Source organism: Scyliorhinus canicula, chromosome 14 (genome assembly GCF_902713615.1).
Source record: "Scyliorhinus canicula chromosome 14, sScyCan1.1, whole genome shotgun sequence".
Classification (NCBI taxonomy): Eukaryota; Metazoa; Chordata; class Chondrichthyes; order Carcharhiniformes; family Scyliorhinidae; genus Scyliorhinus; species Scyliorhinus canicula.
Genome location: NC_052159.1, coordinates 156,715,467 through 156,736,881, shown reverse-complemented (window position 1 = coordinate 156,736,881; position 21,415 = coordinate 156,715,467). Strand labels below are relative to the sequence as shown.

Below are 21,415 nucleotides of genomic sequence, written 5' to 3'. Positions count from 1 at the left end.
AACATTTGGTTAATTGGCTGGAACGTTCCATTCCGGAGACTAAGCTGGGGTACAAGCACGGAAGTGGTTTTGAATTCCGCTATGACATGGGGTGGCAGACTATGCACGAACTTGCGCTTTTCAGCTCATTAACTGTGCAGTGTCAGACCTTGCGGTGGTGGGGGGCACCATCCCTGCTGTTACCTTTTGGGGTGGAAGGTCCGGGTGCCATATTTAAAGGACAGCCTGCTCTATCTCTCCTGCTCCACTCTTCCCCGCTTCCTTGGTCATCCGCCAGGCAACGTACACGGTCAGGTGTCAAACACAGACTGGCATTTCACACCCAGTCCCCAAGGAGGACAACTCAGAGCCGCAACTCACCATCAATCAGGGAGGCAGACAACTTACCCGGTGCACGCCATTGCTGATGAGCCTCCGCCCATGAGCGGGGGAGTCATATTCTACGGGTTCCACGGGGTGATCAATTGTGGTGTGCCCCGTGGATCTCATGAGGGTTAATACACCCTCCCTGGCCTCGCTCCTCCCTATCTCTGTCACCTCCTCCAGCCCCACAACCCTCCTGAATCTCTGCTCTCACCCAATTCTGGCCACATGGCCGTGCCCGATGTTAGTTATTCCAACATTGGTGGCCATTCCTGAGCCCTAAGATCTGCATTTCCCTCCCTAAACTTCTCCGTCCCTCTCGACCTCTTTCATTTCCTTAAAGACATTCAAAAAACCTGCCTCCCTGCCCAAGCATTAGTCCATCTTCCTGAATATAGCAAAAGTTTCTACAAACATATAAACGAGTGGCTGAGCTCAACATTGATCCTTTAGAGGATTTAATAATGGGAAATGAGGAAATGGCCGAGGCATTTTGTGTTGGTCTTCACAGTGGAAGACACAAATAGCATGCCAATAATTGATGGCAAGGAGGCTATGGCAGGTGAGGATCTCAAAACGATCATTATTACTGAGGAGAAAGTGTTGGGCAAGCTAATGGGGCTAAAGGTAGACAAGTCTCCTGGCCCTGATGGAATGCATCCCAGGGTACTGAAAGAGGTGGCGGGGGAAATAGCAAATGTGTTTGTGGTAATTTATCAAAATTCGCTGGAATCTGGGGCGTTTCCGGCAGATTGGAAAACAGCAAATGGGACGCCATTGTTTAAAAAAGGAGATAGGCAAAAGGTGGGTAACAATAGGCCGGCTAGCTTAACTTCTGTAGTGGGGAAAATGCTTGAATCTATCATCGAGGAAGAAATAGTGAGACAGCTGATAGAAATTGTCCCATTGGGCAGACGCAGCATGGGTTCATGAAAGGCAGGTCATGTTGAATTCATTTACTGGAATTGTTTGAGGACATTACGAGCACGGTGGACAATGGGGTGGATGTGGTGTATTTGGATTTCCAGAAGGCATTCGACAAGGTGCCACACAAAAGGCTGCTATATAAGATAAAGGTGCATGGAATTATGGGTAATGTATTAGCATGGATAGGGCATTGGTTAACTAACAAAATGCAATGAGTGGGGATAAATGGATGTTTTTCTGGTTGGCAATCAGTGGCTAGTGGCGTGCCTCAGGGATCAGTGTTGGGATCGCAAATATTTACAATTTACATAAATGATTTGGAGTTTGGGACCAAGTGTAATGTGTTAAAGTTCACAGATGACAGTAAGATGAGTGGCAGAGTAAAGTGTGTCGAGGACACTGGGGGCGGGATTCACCCCTCCCAGCGGGGCGGGGGGTCCCGGCGGGATGGAGTGGCGTAAACCACTCCGGCGTCGGGCCGCTCCAAAAGGCCCGCCCCGGAGTGGTTGGCACCCGGCCGGCAGGAAAGGGCTTAGCGCCACGCCAACCGGCGCGAGTCAGCGCATGCGCGGGAGTGCCAGCGTGTGCTGGCGTCATCCCCGCCCATGCGCAGACGGATTCGCTTCCGCACCGGGAATGGGGGAGGACCACAGCCTCCGATGCGGAAGGATAGAGTGACCCAGGGCACAGGCCCGCCCGCGGATCGGTGGGCCCCGATCGCGGGCCAGGCCACCATGGGGGCACCTCCAGGGGCCAGATCCCCCCACGCCCCCCCAAGAACCCCGTAGCCCGTCCGCGCCGCCAGGTCCCGCCAGTAAGGGACCTACTCCAATTTACGCCAGCGGGACTGGCAACAGATGGGCAGGACTTCGGCCCATCACGGGCCAGAGATTTCGGGCAGCGACTCAATGGGCACCGGGGCTGCCCAAAATCTCTGGCACTGGAGGGGGTGCAGAGGAGATTCACTAGGTTGATTCCAGAGTTGAGAGGATTGGTTTATGAAGAGAGACTGAGTAGATTGGGAGTATTTCATTGGAATTTAAAAGAATGAAGGGGGAATCTTGTAGAAACATACAGAATTATGAAGCAAATAGATAAGATAAATGCAGGGAGGTTGTTTCCACTGGTGGGTGAAACTAGAACTAGGGTCATAGCCTCAAAATAAGGAGAAGTAGATTTAGGACTGAGTTGAGAAGGAACTTCTTCACCCTAAGGGTTGTGAATCTGTGGAATTCCCTGCCCAATGAAGCAGTTGAAGCTGCCCAATGAAGCTCGTTGAATGATTTTAAGGCAAAGATAGATAGATTTTTGAACAGTAAAGGAATAAAAGGTTACGGTAAGCAGGCGGGTAAGTGGAGCTGAGTCCACAATAAGAACAGCCATGATCTCATTGAATGGCGGAGCAGGCTCGAGGGGACAGGTGGCCCACTCCTGCTCCTAGTTCTTAAGTTCTTATATCTCCTTAGGTGGCACAGTGTCAAATATTGCTTTTTAATGCTCACCTAAAGCATTTTGGGGCATTTTATTATGTTAAAGGTACCATATCATGAAATGAAATGAAAATAGCTTATTGTCACAAGTAGGCTTCAAATGAAGTTACTGTGAAAAGCCCCTAGTCGCCACATTCCGGCGCCTGTTCGGGGAGGCTGGTACGGGAAATATAAGTTGTTATTATTCACCTGGGTTAACAGTTTCTGTTTTATTTTATGTGCTAATGGTGTTAGGCTAACCTAGCAGTTACAATGAATCAGTGAACAAGCTGTTTTAGAACATGTAGTAACCTGTTTGTGACATGCATGAGGTTCATCCAGCTGGGGGTGATTGTTCCCTTGTCCTAATTGGACCAGGAATTAACCAGCATTTGTATAATACCTTGTCCTCTGTACTGGCCGAGAGAAAGGAGTAAGGACCCCGTAATGTGTAACTGGGCCCTGTGTGTGTGCCGCTGTAAAGCTGAATAAACGTCTCCCTGTGAACTCCCCTTGTCATTACTGTATAACAATACGGATGTGATCCAATGAAGATTGATGGGGGAAGTGACAGGGATGGAATGACAGGAAGCAAAGGAGCCACTTTCAGGAACTGTGTACAACATCTGAAGCATTACTTGTATATTTGCCTGTGGGCTACTTATGGTCAGTGATGCGACCATCAATTCACACGAGACGAAGAGTTGAAGTGAACAGTGGTTTTAATCAGCTAGATCTGCAGCCTGCCTGCGACTGCTCTGTACTGAGTGCCGCCTACAGGCTGCAGATCTATATACCACCCCCGAGGGGGCGGAGCCATAGGCGGAGCCCACAAGGGCATCAACATAGTACAATGTAATTTAATGCAATACAATGGTGAATGGTAGCCGTAATACATTCACCACAGTGATCAAGGGGATTTGCTGTGTGTGATGTGACAGTAAGTGTGAAAGGAAGTGGAAGTAAGTGTGACAGGAAGTGGAAGCAATGCAACACAATAAATTCTTAGCAGTGTTTAATATAGCTGCTTGAAACAGATTCATTAAAATAACCACTCATGCCTGAAGACATACATTTTTGTAATTGCAAAGGAGGTGGAATCACTGCTTCCTGGGAGGTGTATCAATTTTAATGGCATCTCATTTGGTTTGCGTATTTCAGGTCAGTGAAAGCACATTTAAGGTTTGAATAAATTATTGACTAATGAAAAGTTCTCACCTGCGTTTGAACATATCAGACCCTCTGAACTGCGGCACATTTCATTGCCCACCTTCCTGGGGATGTTGCAAGTCTTGGGATAATGACAAGCGTTCCCAGACCAGCCGGGGTCACAGATACATTTCCCACAATTGCATTTGCCGTGACCTAGATGGAGCATCAGAGAAACAAACGGGTCATAAACTTTCCCTGGGTGACAAGAGTCATTTCAAATGAAAAGTTCACAAAGCGTTTCTAATAGTTTATAAATAGTCAGCATCGAGCTGCATGACCTTGGAGATATGACCTGAGATATTCGCATATCAATGATTAATGTGTTTCTCTGAAATTTCTTCGTCTGTTTAAAAATAAACATGTTTCACGCCTCCGCTAAAGCAAAGGGAAACATTTAAAACTCACGCAATTGTTCTCTCAAAATGATCCCAATTACAAGACATTCGCTGACGCTGGGGCAAAATCCTGGAACTCCCTCCCTAACAGCACTGTGGGTGTACTTACCTTAGGGACTGCAGAGGTTCAAGAAGGCAACTCACCACCACCTTCTGAAGGACAATTAGGGATGGGCAATAAATGCTGGGCTAACCAGCGACACCCACACCCCCGAAATAATTTTTTAAAAACAAAGATTGGCCCAACATCTTCATTCAGGTACGTCTTCACTGTCCTCACACGTTTTGGGACATTCAGGTCCTTGAGCCTGTTCTATCATTCAATTAGATCAGGGGGCCACATGAGGCCCATCTGGGTTCTGTGTGCGACCCCCACGAGACATTTTATTGACCATTCCCCACGCGCAAGGTGGCCACATTCCGGTGATTTTCATCCACGTAGTTTTTTCCCTCACGGTGTGACTGAAGTGACTCACACGCAAAGCGAGGGCGAGTGAAGTGAGGAGTGTGCTGATTGCTCACAACACTGACTGCAAGAGCCATCCGCTCCATCTGTGTCCAAAGGGTAAATATTTATTTTATTTTTGCCATATGAAGTTGATGATATTTCAATAAATATATAAATGATGAAGCATTTTCTATAACTCATTATAAATAATACTGATAATCATCTTTATTGTCACAAGTAGGCTTACATTAACACTGCAATGAAGTTACTGTGAAAATCCCCCAGTCACCACATTCCGGCGCCTGTTCAGGTACACAGAGGGAGAATTCAGAATGTCCAATTCACCTAACAGCACGTCTTTCGGGACTTGTGCGAGGAAACCAGAGCACCCGGAGGAAACCCACGCAGACACGGGGAGAACATGCAGACTCTGCGCAGTGACCCAAGCAGGAATCAAACCTGGAACCCTGGCGCTGTGAAGCCACAATGCTAACCACTGTGCTACCGTGCCGCCCATATGAAATGTTATGAAATATTTGGCGTGTATTCATAGAATTTACAGTGCAGAAGGAGGCCATTCGGCCCATCGAGTCTGCACCGGCTCTTGGAAAGAGCACCCTACCCAAGATTAACACCTCCACCCTATCCCCATAACCCAGTAACCCCACCCAACACTAAGGGCAATTTTGGACATGAAGGGCAATTTAGCATGGCCAATCCACCTAACCTGCACATCTTTGGACTGTGGGAGGAAACCAGAGCACCCGGAGGAAACCCACGCCCACACGGGGAGGATATGCAGACTCCACACAGACAGTGACCCAAGCCGGTAATCGAACCTTGGACCCTGGAGCTGTGAAGCAACTGTGCTAACCACAATGCTACCGTGCTGCCCATTTATTTAATCTTACTCATGGGGTCATGGTTAATGAACGAGCCCAATTCCAATCTTGCAGCCCATTGAGGTGAAGGAGGATCACTCATGCCCTCCACTCACTAGCCTAACCCTTAATCCCCTGTGGTGGTATGATTTGCATAGCTGTCTGCCATTGGTGCAGAACACTGGCTTACCATTGGCCCTGGTTGGTCATGTGCCTCTCGACCGATTGGTTGAGACCAGTCATGTGACGGCTCTCCGATTGGTCGAGAGGCTGAGTTAACCCCGCCTCCAGAGCGAGGTATAAATAACCAGAACGCCTGCCGGTCGTCCATTTACTGTAGTCGACCGCAGGGCTAACTTCTAGCTTATTAAAGCCTAACTTTTGTACAGCAACTCGTCTCGCGTTCGATTGATGGCTCATCATCCCCTTAACCAACAACAATCTACAGTTCTGATGAAAAGTCACAGAGCAGATTAACTCTGTTTCTCCCACCACAGATGCTGCCAGATCTGCTGAGTATTTCCAGCATTTTCTGCCTGTATTAAAAATCGATTGATATCAGTTTCAACATCATCAATTGACTCCCAGCCTCAGAAGCGTTTTGGCGGGGGGCTGGGGTGGGGTGGGGGGGGCGGGGGGGGGGGGGGGTGTGAGTTCCAGATCTCCACACCCACTTTGTGTGAGGAAGTGTTTCCTGACATCACCCTGGCTCGAATCCCCCACCTTGTCCTGCTCTCTCTCCCCCCACCAGAGGGAATAGTTTCTCCCTATTGACCCAATCAATTCCTTCAATCATCTCAAACGGCACAGTTCAGAGAACCATAGAATCCCGACAGTGCAGAAGGAGGCCATTCTGCCCATCGAGTCTGCACCCCCCCCCCTTGCAGAGAACTCCACCCAACCCCACTTCCCTGCCCCTTATCCCCTTACTTAACCGGCACACCCTGGACACCAAGTGACACGTTTTTGGACTGTGGGAGAAAGTGCAAGCTTCGTTTATGCATCCAATATAATCCTTTTTGGCCCAGTGTCATGTTGGTCAGTTGTACTCAACCCCTTCAAGGCCAATATCCCCTGCCCAGAGGAGCCCAAAACTGAACACAGATGGGGGTTGACCAAAACGTCATGTAACTGATGGACCAGGACATGAGCCTATTTCACACTCTGATTGAGCTGGTCAGTGCAGCCAATGATCTTTATTCCACTTTACATTGATTTAAGTGACAAAATGAATTGAATTCTGTACTTTCACCAACGCCCCAGGTCCAATTACAACAATTCTTCTTTAATCACAAAATGTTTGAGGAATGACTACAAAATCAATTCAGAAGTCCATTTCTCATAAAAGCAATATTTGATGCGCCATTAAGTCAGATAATGAAGATCAGCGATTATGATGCAAAATTCTTACACAGCTCCATCATTGGGAAATGTAATTGAGTAACAGTCAGGGCAGCACGGTGGCGCAGTGGGTTCGCCCTGCAGTCTCACGGCGCCGAGGTCCCAGGTTCGATCCCGGCTCTGGGTCACTGTCCGTGTGGAGTTTGCACATTCTCCCCGTGTCTGAGTGGGTTTCGCCCCCACAACAGAAAGATGTGCAGGTGGATTGGCCACGCTAAATTGCCCCTTAATTGGAAAAAATGAATTGGGTACTCTTTATTCATTAAAAAAAAAATAATTGAGCTTAAGGGCAAGTGGGAGGATGAGCTAGGAGGAGAGTTAGAGGTGGGTCTATGGGCGGATGCCCGAAGCAGGGTCAATTCTACCTCATCATGTGCCAGGCTTAGCCTAATACAATTTAAAGTTGTCCGCTGGGCAGACGTGCCGGTGGCGAGCATAAGCAAGTTTTTCGAGGTTGAAGATAGATGTGTGAGGTGCGCGGGAACCCCAGCAAACCATGTCCACATGTTCTGGGCATGCCCGAAGCTCAGGGGGATTTGGCAGGGGTTGGCGAAGGCAATGTCCACGGTGCTAGAAACACGGGTGGTGCCGAGTCCAGAGATGGCGATCTTTGGAGTGTCAGAAGATCCGGGAGTTCAGGGAGTGAAAGAGGCCGACGTCCTGGCCTTTGCCTCCCTGGTAGCCCGGAGACGATCCTTTTAATGTGGAGGGACTCAAAGCCCCCGAGTACCTGGGTTAGTGACATGGCTGGGTTTCTCAGTCTCAACAAAATAAAGTTTGCCTTAAGAGGGTCAATGTTGGGGTTCTCTCGGAGGTGGCAGCCGTTCGTCGACTTTCTTGGAGAAAATTAAAATGCTGGCAAAAGCAGAATTCTGAAGGTGGGGGGAGGGGGGCGGATGGTTGAGGTGTGTGAAGATTGGGTCGGGTGGGGAAATGTTTATTTTACCATGTTAATGTTACTGTTTTTGTTATTGTTATAAATATTTTGCAATTACCTTAATAAAAATCTAAAAAAAAAGTAATTGAGTAACAGTCTACTACAATGATTTTAAAGTGAACACATTGTGTAATAATTTTTAAAATGTTCGTTGAATTATGTAAAAATGCATCGAGTGAGCAGGACTCGGCAATGGTGCCTCATGCAAACTACTGTGAGGCAATTAACAACCTGGATCCTCGATAAGCAGATAACTGATGAGGGCTGCTTCTGTGAAAGGTACAGGGCTGCAGAACCTTCTGGAATGATGTCACAACTGAGTATTCAAGTAAGTGAGATAAAGAGGGGGGAATTGCAAATACACAAAACTAGACAATAAAAGCTGGAAATGCCGAAGGAGTTTGCCAAAAGTCAGGATGGGGATAAGAGGTGAGAAGAATATTTCCCTCTGATTAGAGATTCGGCCTGAAGCACTAGTTTATCTTTTCCTTTCAGATGAGTAGCTTTTTCCTCAGCAATTCAGAAGCAGAAATAAAATAAAACATTTTTTTTGCATTTCCAAATCACCGATCTCCAACACGCTTTATAATAATCATCTTTATTGTCACAAATGGGCTTATATTAACGCGGCAATGAAGTTACTGTGAAAAGCCCCCTAGTCGCCACATTCCGGCGTCTGTTCGGGTACACAGAGGGAGAATTCAGAATGTGCAATTCACCCAACAAGCACGTCTTTCGGGACTTGTGGGAGGAAACCGGAGCACCCGGAGGAAACCCACACAGACACGGGAAGGACGTGCTGACTCCGCACAGACAGTGACCCAAGCCGGGAATCGGACCCAGGCCCCTGGGGCTGTGAAGCAACAGTGCTAACCACTGTGGTACCATGCTGCCCTTACAACCAGTCACTGCTCTAATGAAAGAAATGCGAGAGCCAGTTTGCCCACAAACAAGAAGGTGATTATGAGAAGATAATCCGCTTTTTAGTGATGTGAGTTGAGGGATAGATATTGGCCCTGGGACATCAGGGAGATCCCGTCTGTTCTTCACATCCATCAGAGAGATGACAGACAGGGGCTGGTGTGAAAGACAGCACCACAGACAGGCCCTGGAGATTTCACCCTGGAATTCCTGCTCAGGTCCCGACTCACAGAGCCACAGCTGGCACCTGCTATGTGATGATTTTCTTATTTACAATAATTACAATTTTAAGACCACAAATTGAGTAATAAATTACATTGCTGCAAATGTGCAAAACTGCTTAATCTAGCCTATCCCTTTAACACCACAAAAAACAAAATCACCAGGTTAATAAAGGGTTACTTCCTATTAAATTACCTCTTATTTTGACTGTCCTAATGTAGTCGCCCTATTTTGTATTTTGTTTTCTTTTCATGTACTAAATGATCTGTTGGAGCTGCTCGCAGAAAAATACTTTTCACTGTACCTCGGTACACGTGGCAATAAACAAATCCAATCCAATCCAATCCGGGCCTTCCACCCAAATCCTACCCTCCATAAATTTGAGGTCATCCAAAACACTACTGCCCTTGTCCGAACTCACACCTTCGCTCACCATCCCTGTGCTCACTGACATACACAGGCTCCCAATCAAGCAAGGCCTCCATTTTAAAATTCTCATCCTTGTTTTCAAATCCCTCCATGGCCTCGCTTTTCCCTATCGTGGTTATCGCCTCCACTCCCACATCCCTTCAGAATCCCTGTGCTCCTTCAGTTCTGGTTTCTTGAGCATCTCTGATTTTGACCTCTTCACCTCTGGCGGCGATGTCTTCAGTTTCCTGGGCCCCTCGAGTTCTGGAAGTCCCTCTCTAAACCTCTCCACCTCCCTTTCCTCCTTTAAGTTGTTCCTTAAAACCTCCCTCTTTAGCAAAGCTTTTAGCCTTCTGCTCGGTTTGTTTGTGTCCTATATTCACACACATTTGTTTTTCCTCTGGGGAAAAGTGGGGAAATGTTGGGAGGATTAACAAGCTGATTAATAATCTTTATTGCCACAAGTCGGCTAACATTATCACTGATGGGGCAGCACGGTGGCATAGTGGTTAGCATTGCTGCCTACAGTGCTGAGGACCCGGGTTCGAATCCCGACCCTGGGTCACTGTCCGTGTGGAGTTTGCACATTCTCCCCGTGTCTGCGTGGGTTTCACCCCCACAACCCAAAGATGTGCAGAGTAGGTGGATTGGCCACGCTAAATTGCCCCTTAATTGGAAAAAATAATTGGGTACTCTAAAAAAAATTTTTAAAAACAAAAAAATAAAAATTAACACTTCGATGAAGTTACTGTGAAAAGCCCCTAGTCGCCACATTCCGGCGCCTGTTTGGGTACAAAGAGGGAGAATTCCGAATGTCCAATTCACCTAACAAGCACGTCTTTCAGGACTTCTGGGAGGAAACTGGAGCACCCAGAGGAAACCCACCCAGACACGGGGAGAACGTGCAGACTCCGCACAGACATTGACCCAAGCTGGGAATCGAACCCGGGTCCCTGGTGCTGTGAAGTAACAGTGCTGACCACTGTGCTACCGTGCCTCCCGAATATCAAGCTCTTGAAATCACGTCATGAATACTTCTTCTGTGAGCAGCAAATCATAGTCGGCACTCGAACCTAGAGTTTCCAGCTCAGAGGCAAGGGTGTTACTGACTGCACCACAAAACCGCCCTCTCGAACTGTTGGAGTCCACTTGGTGTAGGCACATCCATAGTGCTGTTAGGCAGAGAGCTCCTCCATTTTGACCCAGCGACAATGAAGCAACGGTGATATAGTCCCAAGTCAGGATGTTGTGTGGCTTAGTGGGCAACCTGCCGGCGATGGTGTTCCCTTGTATCTGCTGCTCTTGTCCTTCTGGATGGTGGAAGTCAGGGGCTTGGAAGCTGCTGTCGAAGACGCCTTGGTGAGTAACTATGGCACATTTTGTTAATAGTACACACTTTCTACTGGACATCAGTGGTGGAGAGAGTGAGTGGATGCCTAAGATGGTGGTTGGGATAACAATCAAGCGGGGCTGCTTTGTCCTGGATGGTGTTGAGCTTCTTGAGTGTTGTTGGAGCTGCCCTCATCCAGGCAAGTGGGGAGTCTCCCATCACACTCTTGACTTGTTGCCTTGTAGATGGTGGACAGTCTTTGGCCTCTTTACAATAGAAACATCCCTTCCTCTTGACTGAGATAAAGGCTAACATTCCATTGACTCTAAATTTTGTGCCTCTCCTCTAACCTTTTAGCTAAAACTCTTGGTCCATCCACAGGCTTTAGTCTCTCATCATTAAATATTCTGATTTTACTTTTTCAGATGCAATGGAATGCCCTCACACTTCCCCATCGCAAACTCTATCTCCCAGAATTTTATTCACTCATTTCATCCAGCGATGTTCCTTTGTAATTTTCTGCTCTGTTCTACACATCTTACTTTGCCTGCTAACGTAGTGACATCTGCAAATATGGACATGCAAATCACATCCAATTCACTCTTCCATATGGTGGGAAGCTGAGGCCTCAGTCCTGATCTTGTGAACGAAGTGAATGGGCCCTTTATCCATACTCTGGCTCCTCCCTTCCCAGCAACTAACTAATCCGTGCCATAACATTAACTTTCATTCAATTGTTTATGTGGAACCTTATCAAGTGCCTTCTGCACGTTGGCATGGTCAGCATCCACAAACACTCCCTAATCCATCATGTTAATAACCTCTGCAAAAAAAAAAGGCTGCTGTGTTATTTAAATACAGCCTACCCTCCACAAATCCCTGTGACTGCCTTCAATCGGCTGTTACTTAGCCCTCAGTCACTCTGGCCTGTCTTTTCAACCTGGGGTCAGGAAACCAGCACTCAGAGAGTTCTGGATCCCAACGTTGCACCCCTGCTGCCTCGCTATTGGATTTGGATTTGGATTTTGTTTATTGTCACGTGTACCGAGGTACGGTGAAAAGTATTTTTCTGCGAGCAGCTCAACAGATCATTAAGTACATGAAAAGAAAAGGAAATAAAAGAAGATACATAATAGGGCAACGCAAGGTACACAATGTAAATACATAGACACCGGCATTGGGTGAAGCATACAGGGCTGTAGTGTTAATGAGGTCAGTCCATAAGAGGGTCATTTAGGAGTCTGGTAACAGCGGGGAAGAAGCTGTTTTTGAGTCTGTTCGGCGTGTTCTCAGACTTTTGATCTCCTGCCCGATGGAAGAAGTTGGAAGAGCGAATAACCCGGGTGGGAGGGGTCTTTGATTATGATGCCCGCTTTCCCCCGGCAGCGGGAGGTGTAGATAGAGTCAATGGATGGGAGGCAGGTTCATGTGATGGACTGGGCTGTGTTCACGACTCTCTGAAGTTTCTTGCAGTCTTGGGCAATTGCCATACCAGGCTGTGATGCAGCCAGATAGGATGCTTCCTATGGTGCATCTGTAAAAGTTGGTAAGGGTTAATGTGGACATGCTGAATTTCCTTAGTTTCCTGAGGAAGTATAGGTGCGGTTGTGCTTTCTTGGTGATAGCGTCGACGTGAGTGGACCAGGACTTTTTTGGTGATGTGCACCCCTAGGAATTTGAAACTGCTAACCATCTCCACCTCAGCCCCGTTGATGCTGACAGGGGTGTATACAGTACTTTGCTTCCTGAAGTCAATGACCAGCTGTTTAGTTTTGCTGGCATTGAGGGAGAGATTGTAGTTGTTACACCACTCCACCAGGCTCTCAATCTCCCTCCTGTACTCTGACTCGTCGTTATTCGAGATCCGGCCCACTATGGTTGTATCGTCAGCAAACTTGTAGATGGAGTTGGAACCGAGTTTTGCCATGCAGTCGTGTATGTACAGGGAGTAGAGTAGGGGGCTAAGTACGCAGCCTTGCAGGGCCCCGGTATGACCGTACCAGCCTCCCCGGACAGGCGCCGGAATGTGGCGACTAGGGGCTTTTCACAGTAACTTCATTGAAGCCTACTCGTGACAATAAGCAATTTTCATTTTTCATTTCATTTCATTGAGGACTATTGTGGAGGAGGTGTTGCTGTTTATTCTTACTAATGTGGTCTATGGGTCAGAAAATCGAGGATCCAGTTGCAGAGGGAGGAGCCAAGTCCTAGGTTTTAGAGCTTTGATATGAGCTTGGCTAGGGTTATGGTTTTGAAGGCGGAGCTGTAGTCAATAATTAGGAGTCTGATGTAGGAATACTTGTTGTTGAGATGCTCCAGGGATGAGTGTAGGGCCAGGGAAATGGCGTCTGCTGCTATAGCAGCGCCAATTCAGAATTGAAATGGCCCAATTGGCCAGGAGGTGAACATGGTATCCAATTAGTGTTGAGGAGCAGGAAGTGCCTGCGTGACCCCAGTGGCTTTGCTGATTAGAGCGGGCAGCTCCTCGGAAAGCCAGGGAGTTGAAAGCAGCAGCTGTGGACGATGGGTTTGGTGCGACAGTCGAGCTGGTGGTACTTGGGCCCCCGCGGATTTTATTTCAAATCCACCACAGAAAAAAATGACGTGGTTCCCCATGACGACCCCTACAGCTGTGCACGAACACGCAGATTAGGAGCAGGAAGTAGGCCACTCGGCCCCTCGTGCCTGCTCTGTTATTCAATAAGATCGTGGCTGATCTGATTGTACTCTCAATGCCAGATTCCTGCCGACCCCCGATAACCTTTCACCCCCCCTGTTAATCAAGAATCGATCCAGCTCAGCCTCAAAAATTATTGAAAGACTCTGGGCGGGATTCTCCGATTTTGCAGCAAAGTGCCGACGTCGGCATGGAAACTGTGGCGTTTTACAACACCGAAATTGGCAACCAAACCTCACTGATTCCCCGGGGCCGGTGAGGGGCTAGCAGCGGCAATGGGTAAAATTCCCGGCTCCCGCGCCAAGAATAACCTGGTCCATGGCCGCGCATGCGCACACGACGACCTGCAGTGGTCGCGCTATGTAACATGGCGCGGATCCGATATGCCAAATATGGCCCCACAGGCAATCCCTGGCCACCCTCCCCCACCAGCCCCACCATCCCTTGCGGAAGCCGCCACGGCCAGCGGCACAACTCCTGGCCGACTGTGGCGACGCTGGACACAGTCCGCGCCTGCCACGCCGGGTTCACGACCTCTCAGACCCCACGCCAAACGCCTGGTTGGGAACTCGGCCCATCAGCGGCGGAGTGTTGGGTGGGGCCTTCTGATAACGCACCAACGCCGCCCCAACGGCATGCGCCGCGAGACGCGATGACGGCGGTTCCGAGGGGTCGGAGACTGAAAAACTGGCCTCAAACCAGTGCCGCCCCCGATTTGAGCGTTGGAAGGGATTCACCGCCCGATCGCCGATTATAGTAATTGGTGTCGGGCAACGGAGAATCCCACCCTCTGTATCGCCTGCCTTTTGAGGCAGAGAGATCTGTAGGCTGATGAATCTGAGTAGGGTGGAGGTGTGAGCTTGGGTAGGGTGCTCTTTCCAAGAGCCGGTGCAGACTCGATGGGCTGAATGGCTTCCTTCGGCACTGTAAATTCTATGATTCTGGGACACCATCTCAGACTAAAGGGACGATCCTTTAAAACAGAGATGAGGAGGAATTTCTTCAGCCAGAGGGTGGTGAATCTGTGGAACTCTTTGCCGCAGAAGGCTGTGGAGGCCAAATCACTGAGCGTCTTTAAGACAGAGTTAGATAGGTTCTTGATTAATAAGGGCATCAGGGGTTATGGGGAGAAGGCAGGAGAATGGGGATGAGAAAAATATCAGCCATGATTGAATGGCGGAGCAGACTCGATGGGCCGAGTGGCCTAATTCTGCTCCTATGTCTTATGGTGTGGGAGACCAGAACTAGGCCATCAGTATAAAATAGTCACTGGTCAGGAATTCAGGAGAAACACTCAGAGAGTGATTAGAATGTGGAACTCGCTCCCTCAGCGAGTGGCTGAGGTAAAGAGTATAGGGGGAAACTAGATAAACACATGAGTGAGAAAACCATAGGAGGAAAAGTTGATGGGGTGAGATGAATGATATATGGGAGGAAGCTCATGCACACAGGCATCAACCAGATGGACTACGTGGTCTGTATCTGTGCTGTAGATACCAGTAGAATGTTGTGATTTTCTCCATTTCAAGAATCCAGTCTGCGTACCTCTGTGGAGGGCTTACTGTAACTCACAGTCTAGGTGCAGACACAGTCTCTATCATTGCTCATGGCACCTATCAACATGTTTCCAGGAGTAACCGTTTCTCAGGCTTTACACAAAGGTTGTTACATGGTGAAAGGAAAATTAACACATTGACGCTGTGCCATTTGTATCAGTAAGTACCGAATAGCCAACCACTCTCTTCCTGCAGTCATGTGATGGTCAACTTTCTGAATCCAGTCACTATGAATTCGCTTAGTCTTCATTCTTTTGGACCTGTCGACTTTCAAAGCTGCCTGTTGCAACCTGTTGTGCAATATTTCATTGCAAAGCCGTAGCTGGTTTGTGTTTTCCAACATCAATACTCTTATCATCTCCAACCATCTCCCTTATTCATTCACCCACTCAAAAATAAAACATCTGTTTAAACCATTTCCCTTCCACACAGTAACTGGATGCAGATTAATTACTTTAAGACATTGTGGCATAAGTATAACATTACCATGTTTAACAAATAAAAGTTAATATTTACGCTGATATTAAGCAAAACCTTACACAAACAGCAACTTCACTCCAATCGAGGCAGGATGGGAATTCCGGATGCCGCCCAAATTAACTTTGCACATTGGTCCGTTACAATCTCCACATTGATTCACCATCATTCCCTCACAACAGATGATAAACTAACAGGTCTGCAGCAACCTGCTCCTCTCCCCCTCCCTTTTTAAATAATGGAATGACATTTGCAATTTTTTAAACTCGTTGGCACAACTCCTTAATCCAAACCTTTGGGAAAATTATGATTAAGGGACTGACAATTTCCCCACCTCTTCCTTTTCATACTGACCTGGAGGTTTCTCTATGTTAAGTCCCATTATTTACTCCATAGTTTGTATTAAATGCACTGTGTTCCTCACCTTGACTAAGTTTCAGGTTTCCTTGTGAAGTTGATATTTCATCCTCTTCCCCCATTGTGACACAGGCACAACATCTTCCTTTAACAAGTTTGCCATTCCCTTATTATCTGTAACAGTCTCCCTGCATCAGACTTGTCATTTTTTTTCTCTTAATATTTCTGTTATTACTTTCTTTGTACCCGTGTTGTTTTTGAAGGCATTTCTAATTGCGCAAACAGTTAGAAACATGAAAATCGACAAGTCTGACTCCATCCCTGGTAGAAACCCGTAGCATTGTGGGTAGCACAATTGCTTCACAGCTCCAGGGTCCCATATTCGATTCCAGCTTGGGTCACTGTCTGTGCGGAGTCTGCACATCCTCCCTGTGTGTGCGTGGGTTTCCTCCGGGTGCTCCGGTTTCCTCCCACAGTCCAAAGATGTGCAGGTTAGGTGGATTGGCCATGCTAAATTGCCCTTAGTGTCCAAAATTGCCCTTAGTGTTGGGTGGGGTTACTGGGTTATGGGGATAGGGTGGCGTTGTTGACCTTGGGTAGGGCGCTCTTTCCAAGAGCCGGTGCAGACTCGATGGGCTGAATGGCCTCCTTCTGCACTGTAAATTCTATGATGACTGGACTTTTAACTCAAGCCTGTGGTGGAAATCGTATTGGTTTAAAATTGGGTGGATTCCTCTTCCTGTGGGAAGGAGCTGGGGTGGGTGGGTGAGTGGGGGGGGGGGGGGGGGGGGGGGGGGGGTGAGTGGGGGGGGGGGGGTTCACCACGAGGTATGGAGCAGACTTGAACGGCCAAATGTCAATCATGGATCCTATGACATAATTAGGTAGTCACAGGGTCTTGTTGAGTGGTAGCAAGAAAGTTGACCTGAACAGAGGCAGGTACACAGGAACACATGTAGCTCATTCCGCCTGGAGTCTCTTCCAACATCCATAGAGAGCATGGCTGATCTGTATCTTACCCCCATCTACACACCCCTTGGGGAGGGAAATTGTACAGAACCCCTTGGGCTGTATGACTGACATTTAATGCATTCGGTGAATATTAAATGTGTCACAATTGAATTGAAACTGGCAGCACGGTGATGCAGTGGTTAGCACTACAGCCTCATGGCAGCGAGGTCCCAGGTTCGATCCCGGCTCTGGTTCACTGTCCGTATGGAGTTTGCACATTCTCCCAGTGTCTGTGTGGGTCTTACCCCCACAACCCAAAGATGTGCAGGGCAGGTGGATTGGCCAGGCTAAATTGCCCCTTAATTAGAAAAAAAAAGAATTGGATATTCTAAATTTCTTTTTTTTAAAACAATTGATTTGAAACATCTCAATGGTGCAACTTGATTTGGGTAGACAACTTAAATCCCATTGGACTTTATGTAATGAGCATTTTGAAATGTCTGTAACTGTATTAAAGCACTTCAAAGAGCAACATGATCTATGTAGAACATCTGGATTTTATTGCACTGGCTGTGATGGCCATTTTGAAATGTTTGTAATGATCTTTCATATATTTTATGAATAAAGTATATATTTTGCAAAGAAAATTCTCTTTATCTACTCTCCCTTAATCATCTTAAATACCTCAATTAAATCACCCCATTGATCTTCTATACTCACAGGTATGAATTGTGGTATCATAGCATCCCCGATTGACATTTACAGACACACAAACCTGTTCTCAAGGAACTAAGATGTATGATTTGATTTTCTGAAACAGTATACATAATAAATGAAACTGTACATTGCCAACCCCTTCTTGTAGCCACTCAAACCAGTAATTAGCTGCTGTATGTGTCGGGTATTTGACACAATTTACCCACAGAACGTTGCATTCGCTCGATGACAGGATTTTGATTTGTGAAACTTTGTATCTACAAGTCGCAGTGATGCGACTGCTCGCACAGCAGTCTGCAGAGCATCATTGGAGTGGTGGAGGAAAGGAGAACAGTTACTGTTAACTTTTACATGAAACATTGTCTTTCTGACAGCTCTGACAAAGATGCTCCAGTGGAACCATGTTAAAATGAAGATCTCAGCGTGAAAGTTGAAAGACTGTCTGGTGTAATAGAGAACGTGTACCCAGTATCCTCACCCACCTTTTGTTAGTCTGATTGTCCTTTCTGCAGCACTATCAGTGTGGCTGCGTGTTCAAAAACCAACAAAAAAAAAATTGTGACACATGAAGATACAATGAAGGTTTCAATTTCCAAAACGGTAACAGGTGAATAATTTTTCTTCCATTTCCTAACCCGTTTTGCATGTTTGCAATTCCGCTAAAAGTGAAATATTGTGGCTACAGTAAAATGCACCAGACACACCGAGCAATAAAATCTTACAGCACAGGAGGATCCCATTCCACCGACTGGCTAGAGCTACCTAATTAGTCCTACTCCCCCTTCCCGTTCCCCATAACCCTGCAAATATTTATTTAATTAATGAGAATTACTGTTGCAACAGATTCCACTATCCTTTCAAAATGACTGGAAAATCCCGGGGGGTGGGGGGGGGGCGGATTCACCATTTGCCGACGGCGAAATCGGGAAAGGCGTTTGGCCGGAGAATCAGTTCCGACGCCAAAATAGCGGGAGGAGCCCATTTGGCGGCAAATCGCAATGCACCCGTACCTGAACAGTGGCATCAATGCGTTGCGGAACGCACGTACAGTAGACACATTTTGCATATCATTAGCGGGCCTGACCCGGTATTCGCCAGGGCCTCTGCGATTCTCTGTCTCTGATTGCCAGAGTTCCTGACGGCACGGTTCACTTCTGCTTTTAAAAATTGCGAAGCCGGCTCGGCGGCTGCTGAGGGAGAGCGAGGGGGGCACGGAAGGTGGACCAACATCTCCAGAGTTTGCTGACAGTTGTGCCGCTGGCCGGGGGGCTTCTGCCAGGGCCGGGGGGAGTTGTGGGGGGGGGGGGGGGGGGGTGGCCAGGAGGTGGGCTGTGGGGTCAGGGTGGACGGGCACAGAACACCATTGCCGCAGCCGGCAAAGCAGCCATGCGGCTGCGCACATCGCTAAAAGCCCACTGTGAACTTAGTGCCTCTGGCCCCAGCCGACCCATCAGCTGTGTGGGCACGCTCCAGCACAACCAGTGCCATCATGTTGGCTGGGATGAGTGTGTGTGGGGAGTGTAATGTGCATGTTGGCTGGGATGAGTGTGTGTGGGGAGTGTAATGTGTGTGTGCGGCTGGGATGACTGTGTGTGGGGAGTGTAATGTGTGTGTGTGGCTGGGATGAGTGTGTGTGGGGAGTGTAATGTGTGTGTGCGGCTGGGATGAGTGTGTGTGGGGAGTGTAATGTGTGTGTGTGGCTGGGATGAGTGTGTGTGAGGAGTGTAATGTGTGTGTGGGGCTGGGATGAGTGTGTGTGGGGAGTGTAATGTGTGTGTGCGGCTGGGATGAGTGTGTGTGGGGAGTGTAATGTGTGTGTGAGGCTGGGATGAGTGTGTGTGGGGAGTGTAATGTGTGTGTGCGGCTGGGATGAGTGTGTGTGGGGAGTGTAATGTGTGTGTGCGGCTGGGATGAGTGTGTGTGGGGAGTGTAATGTGTGTGTGCAGCTGGGATGAGTGTGTGTGGGGAGTGTAATGTGTGTGTGCGGCTGGGATGAGTGTGTGTGGGGAGTGTAATGTGTGTGTGTAGCTGGGATGAGTGTGTGTGGGGAGTGTAATGTGTGTGTGCGGCTGGGATGAGTGTGTGTGGGGAGTGTAAAGTGTGTGCGGGACTGGGATGAGTGTGTGTGGGGACTGTAATGTGCATGTTGGCTGGGATGAGTGTGGGTGGGGAGTGTAATGTGTGTGTGTGGCTGGGATGAGTGTGTGTGGGGAGTGTAATGTGTGTGTGCCACTGGGATGAGTGTGTGTGGGGAGTGTAATGTGTGTGTGCGGCTGGGATGAGTGTGTGTGGGGAGTGTAATGTGTGTGTGCGGCTGGGATGAGTGTGTGTGGGGAGTGTAATGTGTGTGTGCGGCTGGGTTGAGTGTATGTGGGGAGTGTAATGTGTGTGCGGCTGGGATGAGTGTGTGTGGGGAGTGTAATGTGTGTGTGTGGCTGGGATGAGTGTGTGCGGGGAGTGTAATGTGTGTGTGAGGCTGGGATGAGTGTGTGTAGGGAGTATAATCTGTATGTGCGGCTGGGATGAGTGTGTGTGGGGAGTGTAATGTGTGTGTGTGGCTGGGATGAGTGTGTGTGGGGAGTGTAATGTGTGTGTGCGACTGGGATGAGTGTGTGTGGGGAGTGTGATGTGTGTGTGCGGCTGGGATGAGTGTGTGTGGGGAGTGTAATGTGTGTGCGGCTGGGATGAGTGTGTGTGGGGAGTGTAATGTGTGTGTGTGGCTGGGATGAGTGTGTGTGGGGAGTGCAATGTGTGTGCGGCTGGGATGAGTGTGCGTGGAGAGTGTAATGTGTGTGAGGCTGGGGTGAGTGTGTGTGGGGAGTGCAATGTGTGTGTGCGGCTGGGATGTGTGTGTGTGTGGGGAGTGTAATGTGTGTGTGTAGCTGGGATGAGTGTGTGTGGGGAGTGCAATGTGTGTGTGCGGCTGGGATGAGTGTGGGTGGGGAGTGTAATGTGTGTGTGTGGCTGGGATGAGTGTGTGTGGGGGGTGTAATGTGTGTGTGGCTGGGATGAGTGTGTAAGGGGAGTGTAATGTGTGTGTGCGGCTGGGATGAGTGGGTGTGGGGAGTGTAATGTGTGTGCGGCTGGGATGAGTGTGTGTGGGGAGTGTAATGTGTGTGTGCGGCTGGGATGAGTGGGTGTGGGGAGTGTAATATGTGTGTGCGGCTGGGATGAGTGTGTGTGGGGAGTGTAATGTGTGTGTGCGGCTGGGATGAGTGTGTGTGGGGAGTGTAATGTGTGTGTGGGGCTGGGATGAGTGTGTGTGGGGAGTGTAATGTGTGTGTGCGGCTGGGATGAGTGTGTGTGGGGAGTGTAATGTGTGTGCGGCTGGGATGAGTGTGTGTGGGGAGTGTAATGTGTGTGCGGCTGGGATGAGTGTGTGTGGGAGTGTAATGTGTATGTGTGGCTGGGATGAGTGTGTGTGGGGAGTGTAACGTGTGTGTGTGACTGGGATGAGTGGGTGTGGGGAGTGTAATGTGTGTGTGCGGGACTGGGATAAGTGTGTGTGGGGGGTGTAATGTGTGTGTGCGGCTGGGATAAGTGTGTGTGGGGAGTGTAATGTGTGTGTGTGGCTGGGATGAGTGTGTGTGGGGAGTGTAATGTGTGTGTGCGGCTGGGATGAGTGTGTGTGGGGAGTGTAATGTGTGTGCGGCTGGGATGAGTGTGTGTGGGGAGTGTAATGTGTGTGCGGCTGGGATGAGTGTGTGTGGGGAGTGTAATGTGTATGTGTGGCTGGGATGAGTGTGTGTGGGGAGTGTAATGTGTG

The 21,415-nt window shown here is 48.5% G+C and overlaps 1 protein-coding gene across 1 annotated transcript in view; it reads right to left on the bottom strand.

Annotated features, from left to right (window-relative positions):
- Positions 1-21,415, bottom strand: part of itgbl1 (integrin, beta-like 1) — a 229,780-nt gene that overhangs the window by 115,140 nt on the left and 93,225 nt on the right. The window contains exon 3 of the mRNA XM_038818664.1: positions 3,978-4,124. Within this exon, the coding sequence (XP_038674592.1) occupies positions 3,978-4,124 (147 nt within the window). The remainder of the gene's footprint in view (positions 1-3,977; positions 4,125-21,415) is intronic.